This window comes from Lepus europaeus, chromosome 22 (assembly GCF_033115175.1).
Source record: "Lepus europaeus isolate LE1 chromosome 22, mLepTim1.pri, whole genome shotgun sequence".
Taxonomy (NCBI): domain Eukaryota; kingdom Metazoa; phylum Chordata; class Mammalia; order Lagomorpha; family Leporidae; genus Lepus; species Lepus europaeus.
Genome location: NC_084848.1, coordinates 3,424,922 through 3,451,394, shown reverse-complemented (window position 1 = coordinate 3,451,394; position 26,473 = coordinate 3,424,922). Strand labels below are relative to the sequence as shown.

General features: G+C 61.4%; 1 protein-coding gene and 1 non-coding gene across 2 annotated transcripts; one reads left to right on the top strand and one right to left on the bottom strand.

Moving 5' to 3' along the window:
- Positions 1-198: 198 nt before the first annotated feature.
- On the bottom strand, positions 199-20,182 carry RTL1 (retrotransposon Gag like 1). Its single transcript, XM_062181020.1, has 6 exons — positions 20,018-20,182; positions 19,773-19,824; positions 19,480-19,559; positions 17,486-17,560; positions 3,999-4,578; positions 199-3,797 (listed from the first exon to the last, which is right to left on the bottom strand). Exons 1-6 carry the CDS (start codon positions 20,180-20,182, stop codon positions 199-201), a joined length of 4,551 nt encoding a protein of 1,516 aa, XP_062037004.1.
- Positions 14,745-14,821, top strand: LOC133751771 (small nucleolar RNA SNORD112). The gene has a single exon (XR_009864865.1). It is a non-coding gene; the product is annotated as a small nucleolar RNA SNORD112 (small nucleolar RNA).
- Positions 20,183-26,473: the final 6,291 nt, after the last annotated feature.

Genomic DNA, 26,473 nt, shown 5'->3' with positions numbered 1-26,473 from the left:
GGAGGATTAAGACGGGGGTGCGTCGGTAGCCCTGAGCTGGCTCTGGGTCCTGGGCGGCTGGGCGCGCCCGACGACGCCACCGATTGACCAGTGGGGGCGGCTTCACGAACAGGGTCCCCTTGGGTCGGGAGCGGAGGGCACGGGGGCGCCGGGTGTGGGCGAAGCTGGTGCGGGGGCCGGGCAGGCCGGGGCGCTCCCTCAGTCCAGGTCGTCGTCCTGCTCAGGGTCGCCCTCGGGCTCGGGCAGCTCCTCCGGGCTGGGAGCGGGCGGCGTCTGCGCTTGGGCCAAGGCCAGGAAGCGGTTCAGGGCCTGGGCCACCTGCTGGCGGCTGAGCAGGGGGAGGCGGCCGCGCACGTGGAGCAGGCGGATGCCCAGGAAGTCGAGGACTTCGGGGTGCAGCAGGGAGCGCGGGCGAGGGAGGGCGAGCGCGGTGTGTGCCTCGGGGGCGCTGGCGGGCAGGGCCTCGCGCGCCTCGCGCACGTCGTTGGCCTGCGCGCCCTGCGAGCTGTCTTGCAGGCCGTCACGCAGGCCACTCTGACGGTAACGTTGCAGGTCGTCTTGCAGGGCTTCTCGCAAGGCGACATCCTCATCGCCGACGACGTGCAGCTCCGGGGAGCGGCTGCCGGGCGCCACGCGCCGCGGGGTGGGCCGGAGGCCCAGGAGCTCGCCCAGCGCCCGCCGGGCGGCCGGGGCCAGCGGGCCGTGGGGTGGCCAGTGGCCGGGGCCCAGGAGCAGCTCCAGCAGCTCCCGGGCCGAGAGGGCGTTGGCGCCCGCGAGCGGCGGCATCTGCGTGAGCAGCTGCACGGCGGCCGTGGCCAGGCCGCTGCCCGCCATGAGGGACGTGTCCAGGAACAGGCGCAGCGAGCGCCGGGCTGGGGGCTGGGTGGGCTGTGCGTGCGGGGGCGGCGTTGGTGGCGTTGGCGGGGGCGGCGGCAGCGAGAGGCGGCGGCGCGCCCTGAGCAGCACCAGCAGGGCGGCCAGGGCCAACACGCTCTTCCAGTAGAGCAGGCCGCGGAAGAAGTGCAGCAGCACGGCGCGGATCTGGGCCACGCTGAAGTGGGCCAGGAAGCTCTGGAGGATGTGGTGCACGGGGATCATGGCCAGCAGCTCCCGCGCCAGGCTCTGCCCGCGGGCCTCCTCCTCGGGGCCCGGCGCGTCCTCCTCCTCCTCCGCCTCCTGGCCTCCGCCGCCACCGCCAGGCTCTGCAGGGGGGTCCCGCTGGGACCTCCGGGCGGCCGAGAGCAGCAGGGAGCGCGCGCAGCCCAGGGGCGGCCGGCGCTGGCCGGTGTCGTCGTGGTCGCGCGCGGGCAGCGGCATGACGTCGAAGTTGAAGTGGGAGAAGAAGAAGGCCCAGTGCCCCGGGAGAAGTACGGTGAGCCTGTCATTGTTCAGAGAGGCTAGATCCTCGCTGTTGAGAAGGATCATGATAGGCTCCTCGGTGTTCTCCAGGTAGCGGCTCCACACCACCAGGGCCGCGCGCACGGCGAGCACGCGCATCTCCACGGCCGAGGAGCCCACCTCGATGGGCGAGATGCTGCGCGAGTAGAAGGCGCAGGAGACGCGGCGGCCGGTCTGCTCGTCCGCCTGGATGAGGGCCGCGTGCAGGACCGCGCCGGAGACGCCCGTCTCCAAGTAGAAGCGGTTCTGGGGCTTCGGGTGGTGCAGCAGGGGCGCGCGGCGGAAGGCGCGCCGCAGCGCGTCGAAGGCTTCCTGCTCCGCCCGGCCCCAGGAGAAGGGCGCCGAGTCGTCGGCGTCGCCGCGCAGCAGCTGCTGCACGAGCGGCTCGGCGACGGCGCAGAAGCGCTCCACGAAGTGGCGGTAGGGGAGCACTAGCTGCAGGAAGCCGCGCAGGCCCCTCCGCGAGGTCGGGAGCGGGTAGGTGACGATGGCGCCCACCGTGGTCTTGCTGAGCTTCACGCCCTTGGGCGTCAGGACGAAGCCCAGGAACTCGGCCGCGTGCCGGTGGAACTGGCTCCTGTCCAGCGAGCAGTACACGCGGTGGTGGCGGAAGCGCAGCAGCACCTGGCGCACGTGCTGCAGGTGCACCTCCCGGCACATGGAGTAGACCAGGACCTCCTGGCCCGAGGAGAGCACGAAGAAGCCCAGCATGTCCTTGAGGATACAGTGGATCACGTGCTGAGGGATGACGGGGTCCGGGGACTGCGGGAAGGGCCGGTAGCTCTTCGTGTCCTGCGGCTCCAAGCCGAAGGCCGCCCGCCACGTGTCCTCGGTGCGGGCCACGCCCAGGCTGCCCGGCACCACGCTCCCCCGCAGCTCCAGCCTGGTGAACCAGGCCGCCCCGTGCAGCTGGTCGAACAGCTCGGGGATCAGCTGGATGTAGTCTTGCCTGTCCGTGAGCATGGCGCGCAGTGCCCAGCACTCCTCCTGCTGCCTGGCTTGCGCTTGCATCCTCGCACCCACGGGCTCCCAGGGCGCGGTGGAGGGACACTCATAGAAGGTCTCGCTGTGATCACTGTCTCCAGCCTGCTGAAGCTCAGAGGGCTCTGATTCAGAAAGATCATCGGATCCGTCTGAGCTTGGCTGGTCGGAAGTCTCCTCATCTGCTTCCTTCGGGTTAAACACGTCGGCCAGGTCTGAGTACGGGTGCGGCAGTCCGGGGAGCAGGCTCAGGCTGTGCCGCTCCAGGGCGATGCATGGCGGGGGCGGGCGGAAGCAGTGCTGCAGGCAGTAGGGAGAGTGGAAGGTGCAGCGGCCCCTGATCCAGTCGATGTCGGGGGCGTGGACTCGCAGCCAGCGGGTGCCGAGCACCACGGAGAAGTCGGGCGAAGGTAGGACGTCGAAGGCGATGGACTCCTGGTGGTTCTGGTGGATGCACACCAGGGGCTCGGTGTGGAGCCAGACGGGCTCGTCGCCGATCGGCGAGCCAGCGGCCGCGGACTGCATGGACTGCGGGCAGGGCTTCTGGTACAGCTCCACGTAGTGCTCCTGCGCGAACCTCTCGTCCATGAAGTTGCCCTCGGCCCCCGAGTCGACCAGGGCCTGGACGGCCACGCTGTGGTAGGGGTTCACGCGCACCATGAGCAGCAGGAAGAGGTGGGCCCGGTTGATGGCCGGGTGGACCTCGCTGGGCAGCCAGCTGCTCACCATCCACCTCTCCGGCGCAGGTGAGTCGATCCAGGTCAGGTTCCGCGGGCGGGCCTCGGGGGGCAGCCTCAGCACCGCCCTCCGCTCGGCCAGCTTCTCCTCTATCTGCAGGACCAGCACGATGAGGCTGTCGAGCGAGTCCGGCTGGGGCACCCGGAAGAGGTAGTGGCGGATGTCTTCGTTGAGCCCCTGGCACAGGTGGGCCTGCAGGACCTCGTCCGGCCAGCCCAGGGTGGGTATCAGGCTGCGGAACTCGGTGATGTACTCTGCGGCCGGGCGGGCGCCCTGCCTGATGTTGAACATGGCGTCCTCCGCCACGCGCAGCGAATGCCGGTACTCGAACACCTCGGACATGGCTTCGAGGAAGGCCGGGAAGTTCTCCATCAGGGGGCTGCTCTGCTCCACCAGGGTCCTGGCCCACTGCAGGGCCAGGCCGGAGAGGTGGCTGATGACGTACTGCACGCGCTGCCGGTCGCTGCAGAACCCCCGGGGGCAGCTCTGCAGGATGAGCTGGCAGAGCACGATGAACTCGCGGAACTCCCTGCGGTCGCCCGAGAAGCGCTGGGGGGCGGGCAGCTGGCCGGCGGCGATGCCCCTGGCCAGGATCTCTTCCGCCACTCTCTGCTGCTCGTTGAGGTCTTGCATGCGCAGGTACAGCGAGATGATGGACTGTATCATGGACATGGCTTCCACTGGAGCGCCCTGGCCCTGGCCCTCGCCCTGGGCCTCTCCCTGGCCCTTGCTTTGGCCCTGGCCGTGGCCCTGGCCCTCACCTTGGCCCTCACCTTGGCCCTCACCTTGGCCCTGGCCCTCACCTTGGCCCTCATCCTGGCCCTGGCCCTCGCCTTGGCCCTGGCCCTCGCCTTGGCCTTGGCCCTCGCCTTGGCCTTGGCCTTGGCCGTGGCCCTCTCCCTGGCCTTGGCCTTCTCCCTGGCCCTGGCCCTCCTCGGGATTCGCTTCTGCCCCTTCTGCCTCCACGTCGGTGTCGTCGCCCGGCCCTGCTGTGGCTCCGGCCGGGTTGTCCCAGGCTCCCTCCGAGGCTTCGCTGCGTGGACCCCCCGTCGGCTGGCGTGAGCCGTTGCATGACTCCTCCAGGTCTTGGAGTAGGTCATTGGGTGGATCCTCTAATTCCTTACGTGGGCCACTGGATGGCTCCTCCATGTCTTGGAGTAGATCAGTGGGCAGCTCTTCCATTTTCTCCAGCGAGCCCCTGGGTGGCTCCTCCCTTCCCTGGGCTGGGCCGCGGGCCGGCCCCGCCCCCTCCTGCGCTCCTCTGCCTGCTGCCGCAGTGGTGGTCTTGGGTGAGCCCTCGGAGGACTCCATTTGTTTTGATGATGGATTCTTAGGCTCCATCATCGTCTCAAATGAGTCTTCAGAGGGTTCTATCTTGTCGTCGGCGGGAAGTGCTGTTTTCTGAAGACTGGTAAGGTCGCGCTGCGCCCGGTGAGCGACTGGGACCCTGGCGAGGAGAACCTGAGGGCGGAGGGGTGGGGAGGGGAGCAGGCGGTCAGGGTCAGGTTTTCAAGACCGGGAGTGATGCCCGGGAGTGATGCCTCTGCAGGGCAGGGTAGTACCCGGGAGACGTCCAGCTCCCAGCGCCTGGTCACTGGGGGAGCCCCTGGGGAGCGTCTTCCAGCGTCCAGCGCCTGGTCACTTCAGGGAGGCACCCCGGGGAGAGGATCTCTGTCAACCCCTGACCTGCCTCCCAGGCGGATTCATTCTGCCTGGCCTGCCTGCTTCCTCCCCGGGGGTGAGAAATTCACAGCTCATAAATCCCGCGCTGTGACTGGCCCGGAGCGGCACCTGGCAGGAGGCAGGGCTGCCTCATTCCACCCTGGCACACACGCCCGGCCGGTCCTCGTCCCTTCTTTGGTTACCCGAAAATCACAAAGGTCACATCTCCGCACCACGGAGCGCCAGCCCTGGCAGGCAATGCTCCCTGGAGCAGGCCCAGCCTCCCGGGTCGAGGGGATGCCTCCGCTTCCCGAGTTCGGTGGAAAAGGAGAAAACAGGCACTTGGCCCCGTCCCACCAGTTGGGTCAGCAGCCCAGAATAGCTTAGTTCCTGCTCCAGGTTCAAAGCCAGAATTTGTGAGGGAGAGGCACCGCAGTTTGGGTTCCAGCTTTGGCTCGTTTGCCTTTCCCGGGCGCGTGCACAAAGTACCTGTGTGTGGGAGCCGTGTACGTCTCTAGCGTTTTTGGGGGGGCCGGCAGAGGATGGGATTTCTGGGACCTGCTTTCCATGCTCCCCAACTCTGAGCGTGGAGGAGACCTTCGGACCGTCCCCCCGCCCCCACAGTCTGTTCTTCCTCTGGGTGGACCTCTTTGTCCTTTGTGGGGGGCTCCTGGGGCGTGCGCCTGTCCCACCCATTTCCCTGACTTTCCGTCTTCACTCCCCCTGCAGCCGGGGCTCCCCTACCTCCCTCTGCTGCTGGGGTCCACCACCCCCACCCTGAGAGATGGGAGTAGGGGGTGCATGAGGTCTTTGAAACCTGATGGTCTTGGGGGTTCGGGATCCAGGGATGGGAGCTTTGAGCCAGCTGAGGCTGAATTTAAAGAGACATAGACATCTTAGCTGGAGCTGTTCTTGTTACTGTTACTATGTTGCACACTCGTTCTGTATGGGGCAAATAGAGCGTTGGTGACCCCATGGGCTGGCCGTAGGGGATGCTCTTTCCACCTTTTGTTGCTTCTTGGTGTTCTTGGCCCCGGGGTGAGCTATAAAAGAGCAGGCGTTCCCTCACAGAAAACTCCTCATTGGCCAAAATCCAAATTTTCCATCCAAAAGGATACAAAATTTGGATCTGCTGTTTCTCAGAATTAAGTACACTCTTAGATTTGATCATGCAGTCCTCCTGATTTCACTGTTTGTTTACTGTCTTCGGCAGTCAGTCCAAGTCTTTTAGCGTAAACACATCTGACATGCGAATGCACCAAACCACTCTGAAATTTAAAGACCTTGGCATAACAGAAGATGCTGACTATGTCACCCCGCTCAGTGGAGATCCCATTTTTTTTTTTTTTTAAGCACGGTGCACACATTAGATAAAAATCACCGTCATCGTCATCACCACAGCCACACCACCGCAGCGACACCCACGTGGACACTGCCCGGTCCGCTCCCCCCTCCGGACGGTGCCTAAGCTGTGCACAATCACAATGAAGTCACAGGTCTCTGACCTGAGGTTCCGATGGAAACGCAGGAAGCTCTTTGTAACGCATTTGGAAATGCTTCTAGCAGAAACCACCTCAGCGTGTCCCTCACTGAAAATGCTTTATTGGCTAAAATTTAAATTCTTAATTAAAGTGACTTACAAACTACTTTATTAATAGGAAGGCTTCACTTCTTAGCATTCCGCACCAACTCGACCACACAGGGGATGAAGCCTGCAGCTTCCTTGCTTTTGACCTAAAATATCCTGGCATATTATAAAAACCTGGATACGCCTTAGCTCTAAAGTTTAATCTTTCAGCAAGGTACACGGAGTTATCCCATAGTGTCTCCATTGTACCAGATTTCTTTTCACTTTCTGTAATAGGAAGCTGTAATCGCTTAGCATAAAATAAACGTTTTAACCACATAATTTATTTGCCAGCTGACGATACAAAGCCCCAGATCTCACCAGACCATTCCCGAAATCCTGTATTGGCCTAATTCCAAACCTCAGTGCGATAAACAAACAAAACCGAAAACAACCAAGCCAAAACAAAACAAACCCACCAAACCTGGACCGTGTCAACCTCACAATAAACCAAAAGCCACGCGTCCATGCAGGCCGAGAGCCTGCCCTCGTCCCTTCTGCCTGGGCTTCTGTAACAGTGACCTATACGACAAGGTCTAAGCTATTTAGCAGAAAATACGTTTTACTCAAAAATTTCCTTGCAGACCGCTCTAACCAGCACAGAAATTTTGCTATGTCATTTTCTTCAAATGTCTTCATGGCGCAAATCCAGATTCTGTAGCTTGGCATAGAGGTGTGACCTGGCCGTTCGTCCGGGCAGCACGCATGCTTCCCGGTGTGCTGGTCAGATCAGCCATGCCTGTCGTGCCTGCCCAGGACCCAGCTCCCAGCCTGGGGTGTCCCGGGGCCAAGGGTGGGGGCCTGCCGAGGAGCGCCGGATGCTTATTCGTTACCTGCTTGATCAGATCCAGACACCTTAGCATAAAATATGTTTTACCCTCTGAATTCCTCTGGAGACAAAACTCTCATCAATTCACTCCTTAAAACCCTTTATTGGCCAAACTCCAAACGCCTGCGCTTGAGCATCCAACAATGAGATCATCCCCGCCCGCTCCTCCCAATGGAATGCTGGGCTCCTCGGCTCTCATGCTGTAAAAGCTGATCATACTCTCTTTAGCATAAAATCCACTCTTTCAGCTCTGCCGAAATGCACAAGTTTGAGCACGTAGCTCCTCGATTTTAAAACTTCTCAAAGTTTTTCATTGCCTATAACATAAAGTCCCAAGTACTTAACGTGAAATGTAACATTTCCCCATGTAATTTATCTTCAAGCTGGTCTATTAAAAAAAAAAAAAAACACACACACACACACATCTTGCCCTGCCGCTCCTTTAAGCTCTTCATCGGCTCAAATCCAAACTTATTAGCACGGCATAAAATTTGATCATGTCATCCTTAAAATAAAATTCACACTTCCTAGTTACAATATATAATCTGCTCTTGTAACTCCACCTTAAAAAAAAAAAAAAAACAGTGTGTCTTAATTGGGTCTGGAATGGAATACCAAATTCTTAGCTAAAATTTGTGTGTGTGTGTGTGTTTTTTTTTTTCCCAGTTTGCATGCTATTTACCAGACACGCCAAAAAAACTATGAAAACTCATTAGCGGCTGCACCAGCTTTCTAGGCATTACTGCAGAAACCCTGATCATGTCGAAATAGTCCCAAGTTTCTTCGCATATTCACAGCGCGGACCATGTAAGGCTTGTGATCAGAACCTTTCCACTTTGGCATCAACACGCACCAAGTCTCCCTGGCACGCCCTGGACGGGAGGGCCTTCGAGGGCGATCCCGACATTCGTGGCTGTTACTCCTGGGTTTGCAGCTTCCCAGCCTGTCCCGAGCTGTCAGCCAATAGAGACACTTGATCATGCTTTTCTGCACGTTCTCGTCCCACGAGAGCAAACTCGCCACGCATTTCTCAAAACCCTTCAACCAAAAAAAAAAAAAAAAAAAAAAAATCCCAACTCCTTAGCACGATAGGAAATTCTGATCCTGTCACCTCTCAAAATGAAGTCCAGATTTCTCCCCCTAATACGCAAATCCAGCCAGGAAACAAACTCCTGTTTAAAATTTCCTGAGCGTCACCACCTCCCCATGGCACCCACGTGCCGTGACGACCCCTGCGTTTCAGACCTCTAGGAAGACAGGATTTCTCAAAAGTCCCCCCACCGCAGGAAATGCCTCTTAGAGATGTCGTCTTTACAGCTACCTGCCATTCATTCATTCATTCCACACTCCGTCCGGTTCCTGCACCATGTGGCCTGGGTGTAGGGAAGGAGGCAGCTCTGCCTGTGGGCCATCACCCGCACGGAGATGAGGACCCCACCCCGAGTCTAGTGCCTGCTGGAGGTGAGCGGGGGTCTCGGGGCTGAGTGAGGGGCTCCGCTGCCTGCTCCTCTGGGTGCACTCGGATGTTGTCAGGGGTCTCCGTCCTGTTCTGCTTAGGGTCCGGGCAGTCCCCGTTAGCTTCCTGTGGGACCCCTGCCCTCTACCAGCCCACCCGCCACCGCCTGGGGCCCGCCCTGCTCTGCCCCGATGCTGGGCCCTGCACCCACCTGCATCGGTGGGGTTCCCAGGCATCGGCACCATTTCTCTAGGAATTATCCCTTGCCTTGGATATTCCACCTGATAGCCCCACCCAACAGAAACCCCGCAAAAACCGCATCGGGATTGGGCGCACCTGGTCTGGGGTCAGCGCTGGTTTGGTCTTTGGCTGCCTCGGCACCGGCAGTGCCCAGAGCCTCGGTCAGGTCGGCGCCTTGCTGCTGAGCAAGTGGCCGAGGTGAGGGCTGCCACCGTGCATCTATGAAGGGCTGGGCGGGGTGGGGGGGGCACGGGGGGCGGGGGCATCCCTCAGCGAATACCTCTCCCTGTCAGCCCTCTGTACAATAAAGGAAATCTGATTTTAAAAATAGAGCTTGGAAGAGGAGATGAGAAGATATTTAGGAGCAGGGCTGGGCAGGGGGTGGGGGGCGGGCATGGGGGAATTAGGGGAGAGGTGAGGACGGGGAGGAGGCGGGAGGCCCAGGAGGAGGGAGAGGAGGAAGGTAGAGCCAGTGCCCAGCGGGGCTGTGAGGCTGGGAGGGACATGGCTGTCCCTAAACCGTCCTCGAAGCTCAGACGGCAGCCCTGTTCCACCTGGAGCCCCGTGTCCCCTGCTGCCGTGTGCGTGTCAGGTGCAGGCCCCTGTCCATCTTGGCCTCCCTGCAGGCGGCACTCAGAGCCCCAGGAGTGTGAGGGGGCAGCCAGCAGGCCTCGGGGGCTACGGGACCTCGGAAGTCCTCCAGCTCCGCTGTCCTGGGCTGTGGGAGTGAAGGCGTTCTGACAAGGGTGGGCTTACAAGGTGCTAGGAGGGCCACGGAGTGTCGGCCTTTTGTCTTGTTAGCCAGCGTCAAAGTCATGGCTTGCCCTTGGCAGGCTGAGGCCTGCCCTGGCAAGGGTGAGTGGTAGGGTCGGTCACTCTGGCCATTTCACTGCCACTTGGGGGTGGGGGAGGTAGGTGGGCTTCCTATAGCCCCACGAGGAGCTAGGGTTGAGTCTTGGGGTGCCTGTGCACAGCCCTGACCTTGCCCCTCGGACACCGTCATGGTGATGTGGCAGGGGTGGGGGAGGCCAAGACCCAGCACTGGCCACCAGTCTCCCTGGAGCTGAGGCCTCCTGTGTAGCCCAGCAGGAGGGGCTGCCTGCAGAGGGACCCTCAGCCCCTCCCCTCCGGCACCCCTGAGCTGGAGGGCAGCGCCCTTGACCCAGTGATGTTCCTATGGCCGTGGCCCTGCCCCCTCCACTCTTGACTGGCAGCTCCAGGGGGCAGCTGGATTACTCTGCCCAGAATAACCTGGGAGGGGGAGAGAGGCCTGAGAGAGGGGCACCGGCCGCTGTGCCCTTGGGCTGCCCCGATCGGCGGAGCCAATCAGCTGCTCCTGAGGCTGAACTTGCCTTTGAAGGCAAGCGGGCAGGGCCCGGGACTGCGCCCAGCGCCCAGGCCCGCTCGGGCTCTGACTCTGAGCTTCCTGTCCCTGCCCTCAGTTTCCCCAATTCTGCAAGGGGGCCTGGGGCCCAGCTCGTTCACGTTGCTCCTGGAGCTCTGGGGGGCAGTGGCGAGGGACGTGGTGGCCAGGGCCCTGGGGACACTCGGTGACCCCCGGTCCTGCGCCAGGTTGCCAGCTGCTTCTCCACAGTGCTGTGTGAGCGTGTCCCATCTAAATAGGAGTGCAGTGCTTGAAGGGGGCAGAGTCTGCGTTTCCTGGGTGGGAGGGGTCTTGGGACGGAACCCCTTCCTGTCGCTCTTGGGCCCCTGCCTGTGCCTCCTGGCTGTGTGGCTGCACCCCGCAGGCTGGGGCCTAGGAAGGTGGTGACTTGGGAGAGAATGAGGAGGGCTCTGCTCTGGGGCCAGGGGCACTGGGGCCGGCTCTCCTGGCCAAGCCTCCGTGTCTCCATTTACGGAGTGGGAGCAGTACCTCCTTCCCAGGGGAGCCCTCTGTAAACAATTAAAAGTACAAGCAGGCACGGGATCGCTGATGCCATTAGCACTCACGATTATTGGAACACCCACTCTGTAATGGCCAAGCTGTGGACAGAATTTCACGCACGGCGTCAGCTTTAATTTCCCATTAGCCTCGGGAGGGAACAGCGCCCTGCTCTCAGTCAGCTGGAGCCCAGGCCGCAGGTCCCCTGTGAGGGGCCCTGACCGGCAGTGGCCATGGCATGGCGACCCCGGCCACTGGGGACTGCCCCTGGAGGAAGGCACACTGTGGCCTAGTTGGGGGTAATTAGGGTGCACTCGCTCCCAGTTCTGGCTCTGCCCCTCTCTGGCGGGGGCAGCTCCCTCAGTTTGCAGGGTGGAACTGTGGTGCAGGGCCTCGGGCCGGCCCCGGGCCTCTAGAAGTGAAAGGTAGAGGCAAGGCCCTGAGCCAGCCCCCATCCCGTGGCGGGCACTGCCAGCAGGCGCTTGTGCGCGGGGCGGGATGGGCAGGTGGCCTCTGGGACCTGGAGGGGCTTTCATTCCATGTCTTGATCCCGCCGGCCTCGTGGCCTGATGTGCTGCCAGACCGCAGGCGTGGGGCCTCAGTGGCTGCCTCCACCTCCCCAAAAGGCGGGTGCTGTCGTCCTCAGCCCACTGTGGCTTATTTGGTTCGGTAGGGGAAGGGGACAGCTGGCCTGGGACCTGCTAATTATAGCGGCTGGCATGGTGGACCAGGGCCTGCCAGTGCCCCACCGTGTCATGATTTTTCTTAGAGACAAACCCGGTCCTGAGCGCTGACCCGCACCCAGCACCCTCAGCACCTCTGACCCCGGGACCCCTTCCCTGTGTCTTACCTTGGCCGCAAGCGTCCGAGGGAACCACCTGCCGTCCGCTGGACTCTAACCGCCGCTTCTTTCTGGAAAGCGATTGGGCAGGTTTATTTCTTCGACCACACAAGTCTGGACTTGGACGTGTGTTCGGTGTCTACGGCGGCGGCCATGGCCACGGCCACGGCCACGCGGTCTTGAAACCCACCTTTGTTCCCCCACGGGCCCCTTTCTTCCCCACTGCTGCCTTTGGCTGCGTCCACTCCTTGAGCACCTACTATGTGCCACGCACTCGGAAGCACATCACAGGCTCTGGATCTTAATCCTCAGAGAGGCATGGTGGGGGCTATTTTTATCACCCCCCTTTGCAGAAGGCAAATCAGGGGCTCAGGGACATCCCTGCAACCCACTGTGGGTCCAGCATCACCAGGAAGCTCTCCCTGAGGTTGGGCTCGCTGGGGGCAGCCCAGCAGAGTCTGTCCAGGCCATTCTCCAGCTCACGTCCGAGCTCCTGGCAAACCCCTGGTTCTCGGTGGAATCAAGAACCAAGAACCCCCAACTTTTTTTCTGTAGCAAATGGGTGGGGCATGGGTGTGAGTAGGGGGGCTAGGCCTCTGGGGGACCCTGGGCAGCACATTTCTTAGCTCCTCCTGACCCCGCCACCGCCAGTCTTCCCAGGCTGCATGCCCTTCCCAGCAACCCTTCGAGCTCTGTCCTGCTCCGTGCTTGATCCCACCCTCCCTCCGCACACAGGCGGCCTTGGCCTGGGCGGGGGCTCAGCCAGGCGGGATGCACCCAGGCTGTGGCACCTGCTGAGAGTGTCTGTCCCCCTGTCCAGGTGTCCAGGTGCCCTGCCGACGAGACGGCCGCTTTCCCCTGGGAAAGGAGCAGCTGCCTGGCCTGGGAACAAATCAAAGGTCTGACAAATGATCTTTTCCTCCCTAATGTGTCAGTTCAGACAGTTTGCAAATTTGTAGATTTCTGAGAATGGAACTAACTGGCGCCTTTGTTTGTGCAGCCGAGGCTCACTGCCCACAACGGGCAGTGGGTCAGTGGGCTCCCCAGGCCAGTGTGTGGCCCAGCCTGGCCCCTCAGGACAGTCACCTTGAAGGAGACCAGCATCCCAGACCCACTCGGGGCCCTGCCAGGTACGTCTGCCCGTCTCTTACACCTGGCATCGGGAGGTGGCCCTCAGGAGAGTGGGGGTGGTGATGGTGGCCACGCAGCCTTCACACAGTAATAGAATCCAAGGCCCAGAATGCCTCCGCTGCCCTCGGCCTTATGTTGCACCAAAGCAAGGGAGGTGTTGGACTCTGTCACTGTGCTGTAAAGGTGTCCCCTGGAACATCCACGGTGGGACCCAGGGAGTCTGCTCGGGGACAGTGAGGGCAGGCTGTCTTTGCTGGTGACTTTGGACAGGTGACTCTAAGCCACCTTCCCCTCTTCTGCCAGAGGGGGTCCACAGCTTCCCAGTGCTGCAAAGTGGCCTGCACACAGTAGGTCCTCAACAAGTAGAAGTGGTGTCTTATTTTAGCTGCATCTCTTCCCCCGTGGTGTTGGAAGCTCTTTGCATTGTTGAAGATCCAGAGGGCGTTTCCCTGAGGCTCGGACGTTTATGGACTTGTCCTGAGGTCACAGGTGCTGCAGGGGCTATGGCCGCCTCCACGCTGGGGTAACCCAGCCTTGAGGCTGCTGCTTCTGGTCACTCCAATCTAGGTATTGCACTGGATTTTTTTTTTTTTTAATTTATCCTAAAGATATTTTGCAAAACGATGGCACCAAACCCCATCCAAAGTAGAACCTCAGGCAACAAGCAGCAGCCCTGTCTGGCGTGTGGGCTGAAGGCTGGTTCACCTGCCCCGCGCTGCTGCTGCCGGAGTCACGCTGGAACATAGGTGTTCAGACAAGAGCTCCGTCTGCCCTCCCCAGCGAGAGGCGGTTAAACAATTAACCAATTAGCCGTCCCTGCAGATGGAGGCCCCGCCAGGGGAGGGGGGCGCGGGGGTTAGCAACACCTGTGCCGCTGAGCCCATGGTCGCTGAGGGTGAGGCTCTGAGAAGAAACGTGTTGATCGTGTGTCCTGCATGGGAACTGAGCTGTCCTGGGACACGCAGGCCCCGGCTCTTTGCCAGCAAGCTGTCTGGCTATTGACGCACGCGGGCTGGAGCCCCGTGTCTTCAGCGGGACCTATCCCGTGTCACATTTCCCTGGAACGCTCGTTCCAGCCAGCTAATCCCCGAGAACACGGGCCAGGGCATCAGCTTTCCTGGCCTCTTACAGACGGAAAAGGAAAGCGCTCCCCGACGGGTGCACTGCAGGCACCCGCGGGCGGCCCGGGAGGGGTCGGGGGCTGCGGGTGGTGAAGTCACAGCTGAGGGGGTGCGCACCTGCCAGGCTCCTGTCAGCGACAGGCCGTGGAGAGTGTAGAATTAAAACAGAAAAATCTGCGATAAAAACCGAATCCCTGGTGTCTGCCGGACTTGTTTGGTTGGTACCTGCTGGCTCCCCAGCCGCCGTCAGCCAGATGCTGTTGTTTATATTTGTAAAAACAAAACCAAAAAAATCCCCACAAACAAACAAATCCATGTGAGCCCCCCTCAGAGCCCCCCTTCCACGTACAATGGTTGTTTTCAATGTGCAGGAAATGCATGGGTAATTCACATTCACTCGTGAGAACGCAACCTTGCAGATAAAGCTGGAACCGTTTTGAGCCCCGCCTGCCCCTCTCCCCAGATTAGCGGTTGTCGGGATCTTCGGGTGTGCGCCTCCAGGTGTTTGCCTTGCGTCTGCCTGTGTGTGGAAGCACCCCTACACCTGGCACTCTGCCTGTCTCAGTGAAGTGTTCCCTGTGGCGCTCACCGCAGCCTGTTTTTCTGCCTCCAGGAGTCTGCGTGGCGATAACAGAGACCAGCCCAGCCCTCGCATCAGCACCTCGGGATCCTGGAGTGTTTTCTCCGGAGGCAGCGGCCCTGGGGGGCGGGCGGCCCGGGGAGGCAGGTGTAAGTAATTGCTAAGGCCGGGTGTGCGGAGTGAGCCCGTGAGTGCTTATGACATTCTCACAAATTAATCTATGAATGCATAAATTAGCAAAATAAAAGAGCACATGCCTGGGCCAGTGATGAGGCCATGTCCGGGAACAAAGGAGCGTGATGAATCCAGTTCTGCGCAAAATGCTGAGGTCCATTCAAAGACAATAGGTCTCGGCTGCCTCTTTCTTTTTAAGAGCTGTTTAATATTCCGGGGTCTGTGCGCCCCATTGTCACTCCTACCCCCCCCTGTTGTCAGGACTCCCAGCTGGACATGTTCTGGGGGAGGAGACTGGGCAGACGGGCGCCGTGGTCAGCGGCCCTGTCGTCGGGATGGGTCACGGGATCAGGGTGCTCGCTCTACTGTGTTGCAAAAAATGAATAAGAATGAGCCCGTGGAAGGAACGTGGCCCCGTGTGGGTCAGTGAGGCGGGCGTGTCGCCAGCTGAGGCTCTAACGAGTACAATCCCGCTCAGCTGACACCCGACAGAGCCATCTACGCTGTCCTGCACTCGCTCCTCACGCGTGTAGCCGTGCGCGTGCTGGTGCTGTGACACCACCTGACTGCGTTCGCCCCAGCTTCTTAGAGGTGGGGCGGCTGGGAAAATCCCCCTAAGATGCCACTCTGACCTCATGTACTGTCTCGCTTTAAATCCTCCATCTGATTTCCCAGAGCTCCTGGGACATGGTTGAAAACCCAAAGGCAAAACGCAAGCGAACGAAAAAAGCCCCTCGCCCGACTTGGGAGACCCTCGGGGTCCACTTTGAAATGGCCCACCTACGCAGCCCCACAGAGCCAGCACTCTCCCCATGGGTGCTGTGGCCCCACGCTTTTGGCCAACTTGTCCTGGGTTTTCAAGAGTGTGTTTGAGACGCCACCGGCCGTTAACCCCTTGTTGGGGTGCGTGCCTGTCGCCCGCCCCCAAGACCTCGCTGGGGAGCCCAGCTGAGCGCTGCCCCATGTTTCGGGGTGAGGAAGTGGCCGAGCATTCAGCGCCCCTGTCCTTTGTCCCTTTGCAGATGGCCCCGGCACTGCGGCTGTGTGGTTCCCTTCGCTGAAAACCACCTCGTGTTCTGTGCGCACTGACAGGCGTCTGTCAGAGGGTCGCCTGCTCTGGGCATTCGGTGAGTCTGCAGATTTGCTGTGAGACAGCAAGCACAAGGCTGGGGGGCCCGTCCTGGCCCCCACCGCCCCACACTGCTTTTTACCTCCCTGGCAGCTGCGTGCTGAGCTCATGATCGGGGTCTGGGGGACGGGGCTGGCGTCCTGGGGGCTGGCTTTCGCCGAGGAGCTGTGAGCCTAATTTCAGCCTCACGCAGGCGACTGTGTCTCCTGGCCGGTGCCTTGCCAGAGGCAGACGGGTCTAGCCCGGACAGGAGGGGGTGATGGTGAGGTCTGGGCTATGGTCGGTGCTGTGAGCCTGTGCCCGTGGGACACTTATTTCTAGAAAGAGGAATGGGGCCGAGATGCTGAGCCAGCGTCACTCTCGGGGGCAGGGGGCCTCTGTGCGCGTGTGTACACGTGTGTGTGTGTGTGTACGTGTGTGTTTGAGGGGCAGAGTCCCCGGGTATTTGGGGCTGGGAAGGTGGCTACGCTGCAAGCAGCCAGCCGTCCCGCACAGACAGCTTTGGAACACGGAGCTGTGGGTCCTTGGTTTCCTGATGTTAAAAAAAAAAAAAGAAAAGAAGAGAAAAGAAACCATAGTCCCTGCCACACAGGGCTGTTGAGATCTCAGTGAGAAAATCACGCACAAAAGTCGTCAGCGCCGTAGTCAGAGCGGAGGGCTCCAGCCCCTTCCCGGGGCGGCCACGGCTCCTTTTCAGAGCCCCAGACCCAAACGGCAGAAAACAAAAAGGCCAGCGAGCAGCCCCCTCGCCTCCCCCCGCCCCAGTGCAGCGCCCCCATGTCTTTCTGGAAACGCCTGGGGGCCGGGGCCGCCCCCACCGGCTTTGAAGGGGCGCTCCGGTGCGAGTGTTGATTCTGTTTGTCTATAAATGCAAGGAGACCAATGCAACCACTCCTGGGGCGGGGGGTGCAGGCTCTCGTGTTCTGGACCTTGGCTGGGGAGCTGAGAGGCACAGCGGCTGGAGTCTCCAGAGGTTAATAATTCCCGGAAAAACTTGTGCTAACCCCGACTTCTCCTCCACCTCACAGAAGCCCTCCCGGCTGGGCCCAGTGACAATGAGGGTTTTGTGCGGGGTGCAGCTTCCCTGGGGCAAGCCCGCCTTGCACTCTGCCCGCGCACCCCAGCGAGGCTCCTGTCTCTGGAGCATGAGCCTGGGGAGGGGTCGCAGGCTCTGGCTGTTTGCCGAGCCCGGGGCCCCTGACTTCTCATGCGTCAGAGGGAGCCAGGTCCTGTGGGCGCCGGGAGCTGAAGGAATTATTAGTGGGGTGGGGGCATGGTGCCCCCTGCCCAGACCCCTTGGGCTCAGGCGTTTTGCCCCGTGGCCTCTGCCCCTGCTTAGCCCTGTGGGGAGGTGACTTCTCACATCCACACCAAACTCTTCAGGGCCCTTCTGCACCTGCCGTCGCCCCCAGCCAGAAGCTGTCAGTGGCAGAATGTCCCTGGCGAGCGCCTTCCGCCCCCTCTGTAACCCACCCGTCAGTGTCACTTCATAGGCACGTTTGCGGTGACACGGTGACAAATCAATCCTTTAATAGATTAAAACAACGGCCACAATCAAAAGCAACAACAAAACCCAAGACTCGAGGAAAGCAACAGCTCCCCCCGTGGCCTGCAGCGCCTGCTGGTCAAGACAGGGCCCTCCTGCCCGCGGGCCCCCAGGCAAGCAGCCAGCCCGCCAGCCCGCCGGCCGGCTCACCTGCGACACACTGCTGCCCCCCCTCGGCGGGCTGCGGCAGCGGCGGCGACCCTGAGGCTCCCGGGCTGGGCTGGGCTGTCAGGAGCAGGACAGGCAGGCGGCGGCGGGCCCCGGCCCCCCAGGGCTGCCCTCCCCAGAACCTCTCTGTCCTGTGGAGCTGTGCCCCTGCCCGGCAGCTCCCAGACAGCTTCTGGTGCACACGTAGGCACGCATGTGCGCACGAGGGCAAGGACGCTGCCTTAGGCACTGAGAGCAGAGGCTTGTTTGGCCCGGGGCTCCTGTCAAGACCCCTCCCCTGCGGTTCCTGGGAACTGCACCACCCCCGCTCTGTGAATGGGCCAGGCAGCAAGGGCGGCGCCAGCTGTGGCGTGTGCTGTCTTCAACACGCAGGTCCCTCGGTCCTGTGGCCAGGTGTGTGTGTGTGTGTGTGTGCGTGTGTGTGACAGAGACTGCCTCTCCCAGCATCCAGGTCATAGTCCAGCATCGGGCCGGGGCCGGGGCCAGGGCCGGGGCCAGGGCCCAGCCTCCAGGGAAGGTCCTGACTGACCAGCACCTCGACTTGCCATTCCACTCCCTGCCAGTCTCCTTTCGCCCACTTTGCCAGCCTGTTGCCCCAGAGAGGACGCTGGCCAGCCTTGCTGGGCCTAGAAGCTAGAATAACCCCTGGCTCACCCAGGTGACCTGGCCCTTAAGAGGGGAGCTGGCTGCAGGTCAGGCCCCGCCCCAGCCCCCCTGTGGCTCAGCCCCCCAGCACTCAGCTGCACTTTCTGCTTCTCCCACTGCCTCACTGGGGCAAACGTGCCTCACTCACCATCTCTGTGCCTTTGCCATTTGGCCCCGGGGGCAAACCAGGTGGCAAAGGCTGAGCACCCTTGCCCTGACCCCAGCCCGCTCCTTTCTGGCCAGCCCCACTTGCTTGCTCGGGGCTTGGTGCTGTGGGAACTTCTCACAGGCCTAAGGTGTGTGGGCCGCCAGCCCGGGCAGGGAGCTGTGTTGTAGCCTCTGCCAGCCAAGCCCCGGCCTGCCTCTGTCTGCTCGGACGCCTCCCGGGACAGGGAGCTCCCTGTCCTGCACAAGCTGCTCAGCTCGGCGCCCCCTGCCATCTGTATGTGCCTCTCAGGCTCTGCGGGGGCCCCCGAGCCCCCTCTGCCCTCGGCACACCGCGCGCCGTTCCCCTTGCTGTCCTCTCTTTGCGGCATTAGCAAAAGCCCCCGGTCAACCACGGGGACGAGTTGGGGAGCCCTCTGCGCCCGTGCCAGCGCGTCCCCCTGCCCCTTTGCCCTGCTGTTCGGCCACAAGCCCAGCGGACGGCGTGGTGCTCCCCTCTGGGGGCTGCCGCGGGTCTGTCACGCAGCTGCGCGCCCCCTCGGCTTTTTTACGGCCCGCCTTTAGTTGCCAGGGAGAACGGGCTCTGTGCAAACCCCCCGGCCTTTCTGCAGGAGCCACTGGCCCTGGTCACAGCAGCAGCAGGGGCTGAGCAGGGCTGGGGCTCCCGAGCCAGACGATCCCCGGTGCCTCCCGCGCTCTCGCTGCGAGACCCAGCAATTCCCTTCACTTTTCAGTCTGGGTTTTCCCTGTGGGATGGAGATGAGCGTCTCCCTCGCTGGCTTCGAGTGAGGACTCATGAGATAAGAGCAGGCTAGCACCCGCCAGGGACCTCAGGAACGCCCGCGGAGCCGCCCCGGGACCCGGCCAGGGAGGGACGCATGTAACAAGTGTCACCAGACAGACAACAGCCCAGCTTTCGGTGACCCTGCCCGGAGTACAAACGGAAGCTCTGGCGGCTGAACCACACAAATCAAGTCAGCTGGAGGCAGCCCCCGGCCTGTGGCAGGCAGGAGGGATGACACGCAGAGCCCGCGCCTGCTCTTAGCAGCCCCAGCGTTGGCACTGCACACCACAGCACGAGGGGCCGGCCGGAGCCCGAGCTTCCCGGCAGGGGGCCCGGCTTCCCCTCCGCACGCTCTGTCCCCGAGCCCCCGCAGGGCACCTACCTTCCCCGGGCCCAGTGCCGAGTGAGGCTGGGCTGAGGCGATGCCGGCCGGCTTGCTGTCCTCGAAGCTCAGTGGGTCTGCTGGGGGAAGCGAGACAGGGAGTAAGTCACTGCCCGGCCAGGTGACCTCGCGGGCTCGGAGGCGGCTGAGCTGGACGGAGCCCTGTCCAGGCGCCGAGCCCCGAGCTGGGTTGTCTGCCTGGCACCCACCCTGGCAGTGGCCCCAAGCGCCAGTCTCGGGATCCCCATTTGATGGATGAAGCCACTGAGGCCCAGCAAGGTGAAGTGCCGTACTTACGGTCAGCACGGAACCGGGCTGTGAGAGGCTGCGCACCACACCCTGCTGCTGGAGACAGCTCGGCGAGGCTGAGCTGAGCTCTGGGGGGTGTGGGTGGGCAGGGAGGGACTGATTAGCTGCAAGCACCTCCCAGCGGTGCGTGAGATCCCAGCTCCTCTGTGGCCCAATCCGTTTGAAGGGCAGATTCAAAATTAGGTGGTAGCACCTATGGGCAGAGGTTTATGAAGATGGCATTATTAACCTGCGTGGGGAGGGCTGTGACCGGCCGCACGCAGCGAGCAGGCGGAGGCGGAGGGGGCTGGGGCTCGCTGGGGTGGACAGTGAGGCAGAAGCGCTCGGGGGCCGTCCAGGGGCCCTGCGGGCTGGCCGCCAGGTGCAGTGCGCAGAGAAGGGCCTGGGGCTGCATGGCTGGCAGCGGGGAGGGGGCCCTGTCGCCCGGGCAGTCCCCCCGCCCCCTGCCTCAGTGCAGGACCCCCAGCCCCAGCTCCCTCAGTGGGGAAGCCCCCAGCCCCTACGCTCCCACCGATGGACGGGGACTCCGGGCTGCCTGCACCCCGGGTTCCCGTGGGTGAGAGGGAGAGGAGCCTTCGTCCCAAGGAAAGCCCCTGCCCCTGCCCCCGTGACCCCCTCCTCGCCACGGCCCCTGCGACCCCCCTCACCACCCCGCCCCCACCCCTGCCCCGGCCCCCAGCAGACACCTGTCTGCTCGCCAGGAAGACAGGTTCCCTTCCCGCCGGCGCCGCCTGTGCGGGGCAGGCCGGGGGCTGGGAAGGGGGAGGCGCCCCCTGCCCAGGAGGGCGGCCGAGCCGGGCCGCTGGGGTCGGAGTTGGGCCACGGAGGATTTGTGCCAACTCACGGTGCGGAGGAATCGGTCTGAATTCTTCAGACTCCAGCCAGGAGTCTGTGGCGCCCCCAAGTGCCACAAGGGGGCCGCCTGGGCCACATTTTGGAGCCCGTAAAGTGAGGAGGGGGAGCGGGTCCGGAGGCGGCGGCGCCCCGGACCGGCTGCGCTGCGCTGCGGTGCGCAGGGCTGCGGCGCGGAGCTGCGGCTGCCGCGCGGCGGGCGCGGCCAGGGGAGGGAGGCGGCGGCGGCCGTGGCCGGGCGCCCGGGGAGAAGGGGGAGAGGCGGCCGGGCCGCGGCTGTGGAAGGGCCGGGAAGGAACGCGGGGGGCGGCGCGGGGACCTGGAGTGGCGGCGTGAGTGACAGCGAGGAGCGCGCCGGGAACCCCGGAGCCGGCGTGTGAGCGGCCGCGCTAGGGCGCCGGGCAGCCCCGCGCGCGGTTTTGGGGCAGAAGCTCCAACTGTGGTCCCTCCCCCAGCAAATTAGAAAGGCAGACAGCTGAGTCCCGGCCACTCCAGGAGCTTCCTGCGGGTGTGATGGCGTCCGAGGGAGAGGCGGGGATCCCGGCGAGGGCTCGTGGCCCGGCCTCAGGGGCGAGCCTGGGGGCGCACAGTCCCAGACCCCTGCGCCCCACACGTGGCCCCTGAGGGGTGCCGGGGCCCGAGACAAAAGCCCCCGCACTCCGTCCCTGGTCTCTTGCGCTCTGTTCCCCATCCTGCATCCCAGTTCACTTATGGGAAATGTCAAACTACACAGAAGTAGTTCCAAAAACGCAGTGGGCGCAGTCTTAAGTCTGGCATCGCCCAGAGACACCCTCACACCACAGCCCGGGTTCTGTCCAAACCGGGGTGCCCGCCTGCCCCGCCCCGGTGCCGCACAGCCTGGCCAGTACCCCCCAGGCACGCACTTCTCAGTCCACCCCTGAAGAAGAAAGGCCTTTTTCTTAGCCACAACACCATTATCAAAATTAAAAGAGTAGCAGCATTGTCTTAATGCATCAGTTAGGCGATCTAATATTCCTGATGGACTCATAAATTTCTCTTCCTGTTGACTTGTTCAGACCAGTGGCCAGACCATCCCTGCGGCATCAGGGGGGCATTTGGGGTTCTGGAAGGGGAGGTGCAGTTGCAAATGCAAGGGCATGAATGGGCGCCCAGACCTCCAGTGCAATCACAACCTAAGCAAACCTCAGTTTTTTCACTGAAAATGAGGCGAATTCTAGGAGTCTCCCAGGGTCACCCGGAGGGCTGCAGGTAGTGCACCGGGAGGCCCCAAGCCCGTGTCTGAGAACATCAGAGTCTCAGCCGGAAGAAGCAGCCGCAGAGGGGAGGTGGGCTGGGGGTGGGTAAAACAGAGCTGGCCTCCATCCTTAAGACAAAAGGGGCTGGCACCCCCCGACACCCCCCAAGGGGTCAGGTGCACATAGCACCTTCCACAGGGGCAGTCTGCAGTCCATTCCTGGAGCTCGCAACTCTGCTGCGCCCCGGCAGCTGCGACTCGGGACAAGGGGGTACCCCACAGAGTGCCAGCCCGCTGGGGACCCCTATCACAGGCCACCCCGCGCGCCGCCTGGCAGTGCACAACGCTGAAACATTGCTGAGGATGTCTGTAAAGAATTTCTCCATTCGTCGTGTGAGCACAGTGGTTTTCTCCCTGCACAAATCCAGCCCGATTGCCAGAAGCAGAGGGAATCAACACTTAGCGAGCATTTGCAGAGGCCAGGAGCCGCTCGCTCGCTCCTGAAATCCTCACCACCCTCTCCCAGCTGTGTCTCCTGCTCTGTGTTTTACAGATGAGTGGACTTGGAGGTCAGTGACATGTTCAGGATTGGCTAGGAAGTGGGACCCAGGATTCCAACCCAGGTTTGTCTGGTTCCTTTGAAGACAGAAATGGGAGGGTGGCTGTTAGGTCAGGAGGCACGAGTGGAAGGTGGGGGGATCAGTTGAAGTGCAGATGGTGGATGGACAGGTGAGGGAAGAGTTTCCTAACAAGTTCAGAGCCTGCGTCAGTGGGGCTTGCTGGTGACGCTCCTGCCTCTGTCCCGGCTCTGAGCATACCGACTTGCACCACAGGTAGTCTGCCCACTCACAGGGACCCAGAGCCAGCGTGGTGCTGACCTGCTCAGGGGTGCTTAGTGCCTGCTGCTGTCACACAGTGCTGGGGCCAGTGCTGTCCACTGGCCGTCCTGTAAGACTGTCCCTGTGCCCTCATCACACGCTCGGGCCTGGCCGGTACTATCTCCTCCACATCACCACAGCCACGTTCCGTGGTAGCGATTGCCGTCCCCAGTTACAAGAAAACGAAACCGAGGGTCAAGCATGGTAAGTTATTTCCCCAAAGCCATAGAGGGAGCAAATGCAGACTCATGCTTTGAGCCCCAGTCCCCTTTGCTTCAAAACCCACACCCTGCCCTGTTTCCTGTTCTCCATGACCGTGCTCAAAAATCCTGTACTCTCCTTGGGGTTCACCCATGTCAGACCTACCCTCCCAGTCTGTGGGTGATCCTCGCTTCTCATCCAATCAAATTTGATTGTATTTCTCAAGTAACACCTTCTCTAGTGTCTCCTACTTGTAATTATCACTCAAACAAGGGCCACAGGTACCGGCGGCACCCAGCAACACAACCAAGTCAGATGAGATATCTGGTATCTCAGGTTTGTGTGGTGTGCTGATGGAAACAGATGTGTGGAAGCGACTGCAGAGCCCGAAGGGGCACAAGGCAGGGAGGGAGGGGCCAGAGGAGGGCTGAAGGGACCGTTAGCAAGCTTCCCCGCAGACGGGCTTACACTCGGCAGTTGGGTTTTGAGAACCTGCTGTGTACACATCGCTTGTCCCAGATGCAGAAGTTTCCGTCCCAGCCCTGCCATTGACTGGTTTTCCCAGTTTGGATGAGGTGTTCACGCTCCGTGCCTCGGTTTCCCCAGTTGTGATATGAAAATAGCAATGGTTCCTTATTAATGGACAGCTGAAGATTAAAGGACTCAAACACATAACAGGCTTAGAACAGTGCCTCCTGTATGGTGAGCGCACAATAAACCTTTCATTGTCATTTAAGTTACAGCTGTGACTGTTGTCATCGAGATGTCATTTATCGTCTTGGTCACGTAGGAGTCCTGACCCACGTCTCACAGGTGACTGAGCAGGTGCTCAGAGAGGCGTGAGAGCTGCTATGAATGGGACCCACTGAAACAAACAAAAATGCAAAGTCAAGATAGACAACTGGCCGGCGCCGTGGCTTAACAGGCTAATCCTCTGCCTTGCGGCGCCGGCACACCGGGTTCTAGTCCTGGTTGGGGCACCGGATTCTATCCCGGTTGTCCCTCTTCCAGGCCAGCTCTCTGCTGTGGCCTGGGAAGGTAGTGGAGGATGGCCCAAGTCCTTGGGCCCTGCACCCACATGGGAGACCAGGAGAAGCACCTGGCTCCTGGCTTCGGATCAGTGAGATGCGCCGGCCGCAGCAGCCATTGGAGGGTGAACCAACGGCAAAAAGGAAGACCTTTCTCTCTGTCTCTCTCTCATTATCCACTCTGCCTGTCAAAAAAAAAAAAAAAAGATAGACGACTTCAGTTCTGGGCACGGAACCAAGAATTCTGTGCAGCAGTGGGACGTGACCCACCCAAGGGAAGAGGGAGCCCCAGGGAAGGCACATCGTCCCTAAGGGGTCATCCTGGAGTGTGGGCAGTGAGAGCGGGAGCTGAGGACTGGCTGAGGGGCACAGGGCAACACAGATGGTTAGAATTCTCCATGCGAAAGTACGGCGAGCTGGTGTGAGTTAAACTTACGGCTTGTGGAAGCGGCAGACAGGTTCCCCAGTACTCGTCGAAATCTCTTAATCTCTTCCCTTCCCTGTTTTTTTTTTTTTTAAGATTTATTTATGAATTTGAAAGTCAGAGTTAAACAGAGAGAGAAGGAGAGAGAGAGAGAGAGAGAGAGAGATCTTCCTTCTGTTGGTTCACTCCCCAATTGGCCACAATGGCCGGAGCTGTACTGATCCGAAGCCAGGAGCCAGGAGCTTCCTCTGGGTCTCGCACACGGGTGCAGGGCCCCAAGGACTTGGGCCATCTTCTACTGCTTTCCCAGGCCATAGCAGAGAGCTGGATCGGAAGTGGAGAAGCCGGGACTCGAACCATCCATATGGGATGCTGGCACTTCAGGCCAGGGCGCCAACCCACTGCGCCACAGCACCAGCCCCCCCCCCCCTTTTTTTTTCAAACTATTTCCTGCCTTGCTGTTTCCAAAGGGCCAGTTGCAACACCTCTGAGTCTCACCACGGGGGCATGAGAATTGGTGATTGTCTCCCCTTCTTGGGACAGAATCTTTGCCCCTTGAGCTCAGGTGGCCTGCAGCAGTGCATTGGGATGGCGCTGGTGTACGCCACTGGATGCCCTCAGGGACATGGTGGCTCTGGTGCTGACGTGCTGGGCTGTGCCGAGCATAGGCTGTGTTCCCAGCACGGTCAGGCTCCAGAATCTGCGCATGTCCCACAGGGACGGCTGTCACTGCCCCTTCCTCCAGGGCTCTTGGTACCTCCTGGGTGCTCCTCTGCTCCTGCGGCTGCCTGTGCTGGAGGCCAGACGGGCCCTCCCAGGCGTGGGCATCCACACACTCAACTTGAGCTCTGCCCCACAAGAAGGCATTGTGCTGCGCAGGGTGATGCCGACGTGAGCCGCCTCCCGCACGGCACCTCCTAGCTGGGTGACCGCTGGCAGGTCACTTCGTGGTCACGATAGGACGCGTGGTGCTCTTGCTCAGATGTCACATCTGGGGGAGGCCGTCTCCCTGACCATTTCCTGTCCCGCACGCCACACTTCCTGTCTCCTCCCACAGTGGTGTTCATTTGCCTTCTTCATGGCCGCGTCTCCACACCTAGACCTGGTGACTGGCTCAGGGTGGGTGCTCACAACTTTTGGGGGACCAAAAAGGAGAGGTGCTAACGGTCCAGGGGTCGGGGTTTGTACCCACGCCCGAGGAGCGCCGGTGTGTGCAGTGCAGGCGGCAGGGTGCTGGGCGTGGGAGATACATGCAGTAAGCGCTGGCCGATATGGCTGTCACGTCTGATCCACAGGACCGCTGCAGGTGTGTGCAGGCGTGTGCCGAAGCGTGCCGAAGCGTGCCGTGAGCGCCATGTGCTGGGCGCAGCAGGTACGCTGTGGGTAGTCCCTTCTGCTCAGTGGGAACTTGCTCATAAATGTTGCGCTTTTCATTTTCACACCATCCGGGAGGGGGGAGGTCTGGTTGGATGATTGCCCCCTGAGGCTTGGGGAGGGTACGGGGCTTCCCAAAAAGGCAGGTGGGAGGCAGATTCCAGCCTGGTGGTCCCTCATGGAGGCCCCACGCCGACATTGTCATGTCCTTGTGACATTACAGCTGTATGTAGCATATTTTTTGGCACCTGGGTCACGGCACGACCATGTGCCGAGCGGCTGCTGGGGCCGGTCCGGGAGGCTGGTGAGGAAGCCGGCAGTGCGTGATTGGTAAGGGCCGGATCCCAGAAAACACTCGGAACATCCAGACCCCGCGGATAGACTCCCCCGAGAGCAGTCCCATTTCATGAAATGAATTTTCGTCTTCCAGAGCGCATCCCGTTAGCTGGGTTTCTGTTTTCCAGGGCACTCGTTTAAGCTTTGATGCCTTGTCCAGAAAAGGACAGATCCCACCAATGTCCTGCCTGAAGCCCATCCTCCCCGAGAGCCTCGGCTTGGCCTGAGCGTCGAGATGACTGTTTCTCTCTGGGCCCGCGGGGTGGGTGGCGGGGTGCCGGGCAGGCAGGGGTCCTGAGGACCAGTGGGGAGTCCTGGGCGCCCTCGTGTTGGACCCGGGAGGGTGTTGCTGCCCTCATTCTACAAATCGCACAAG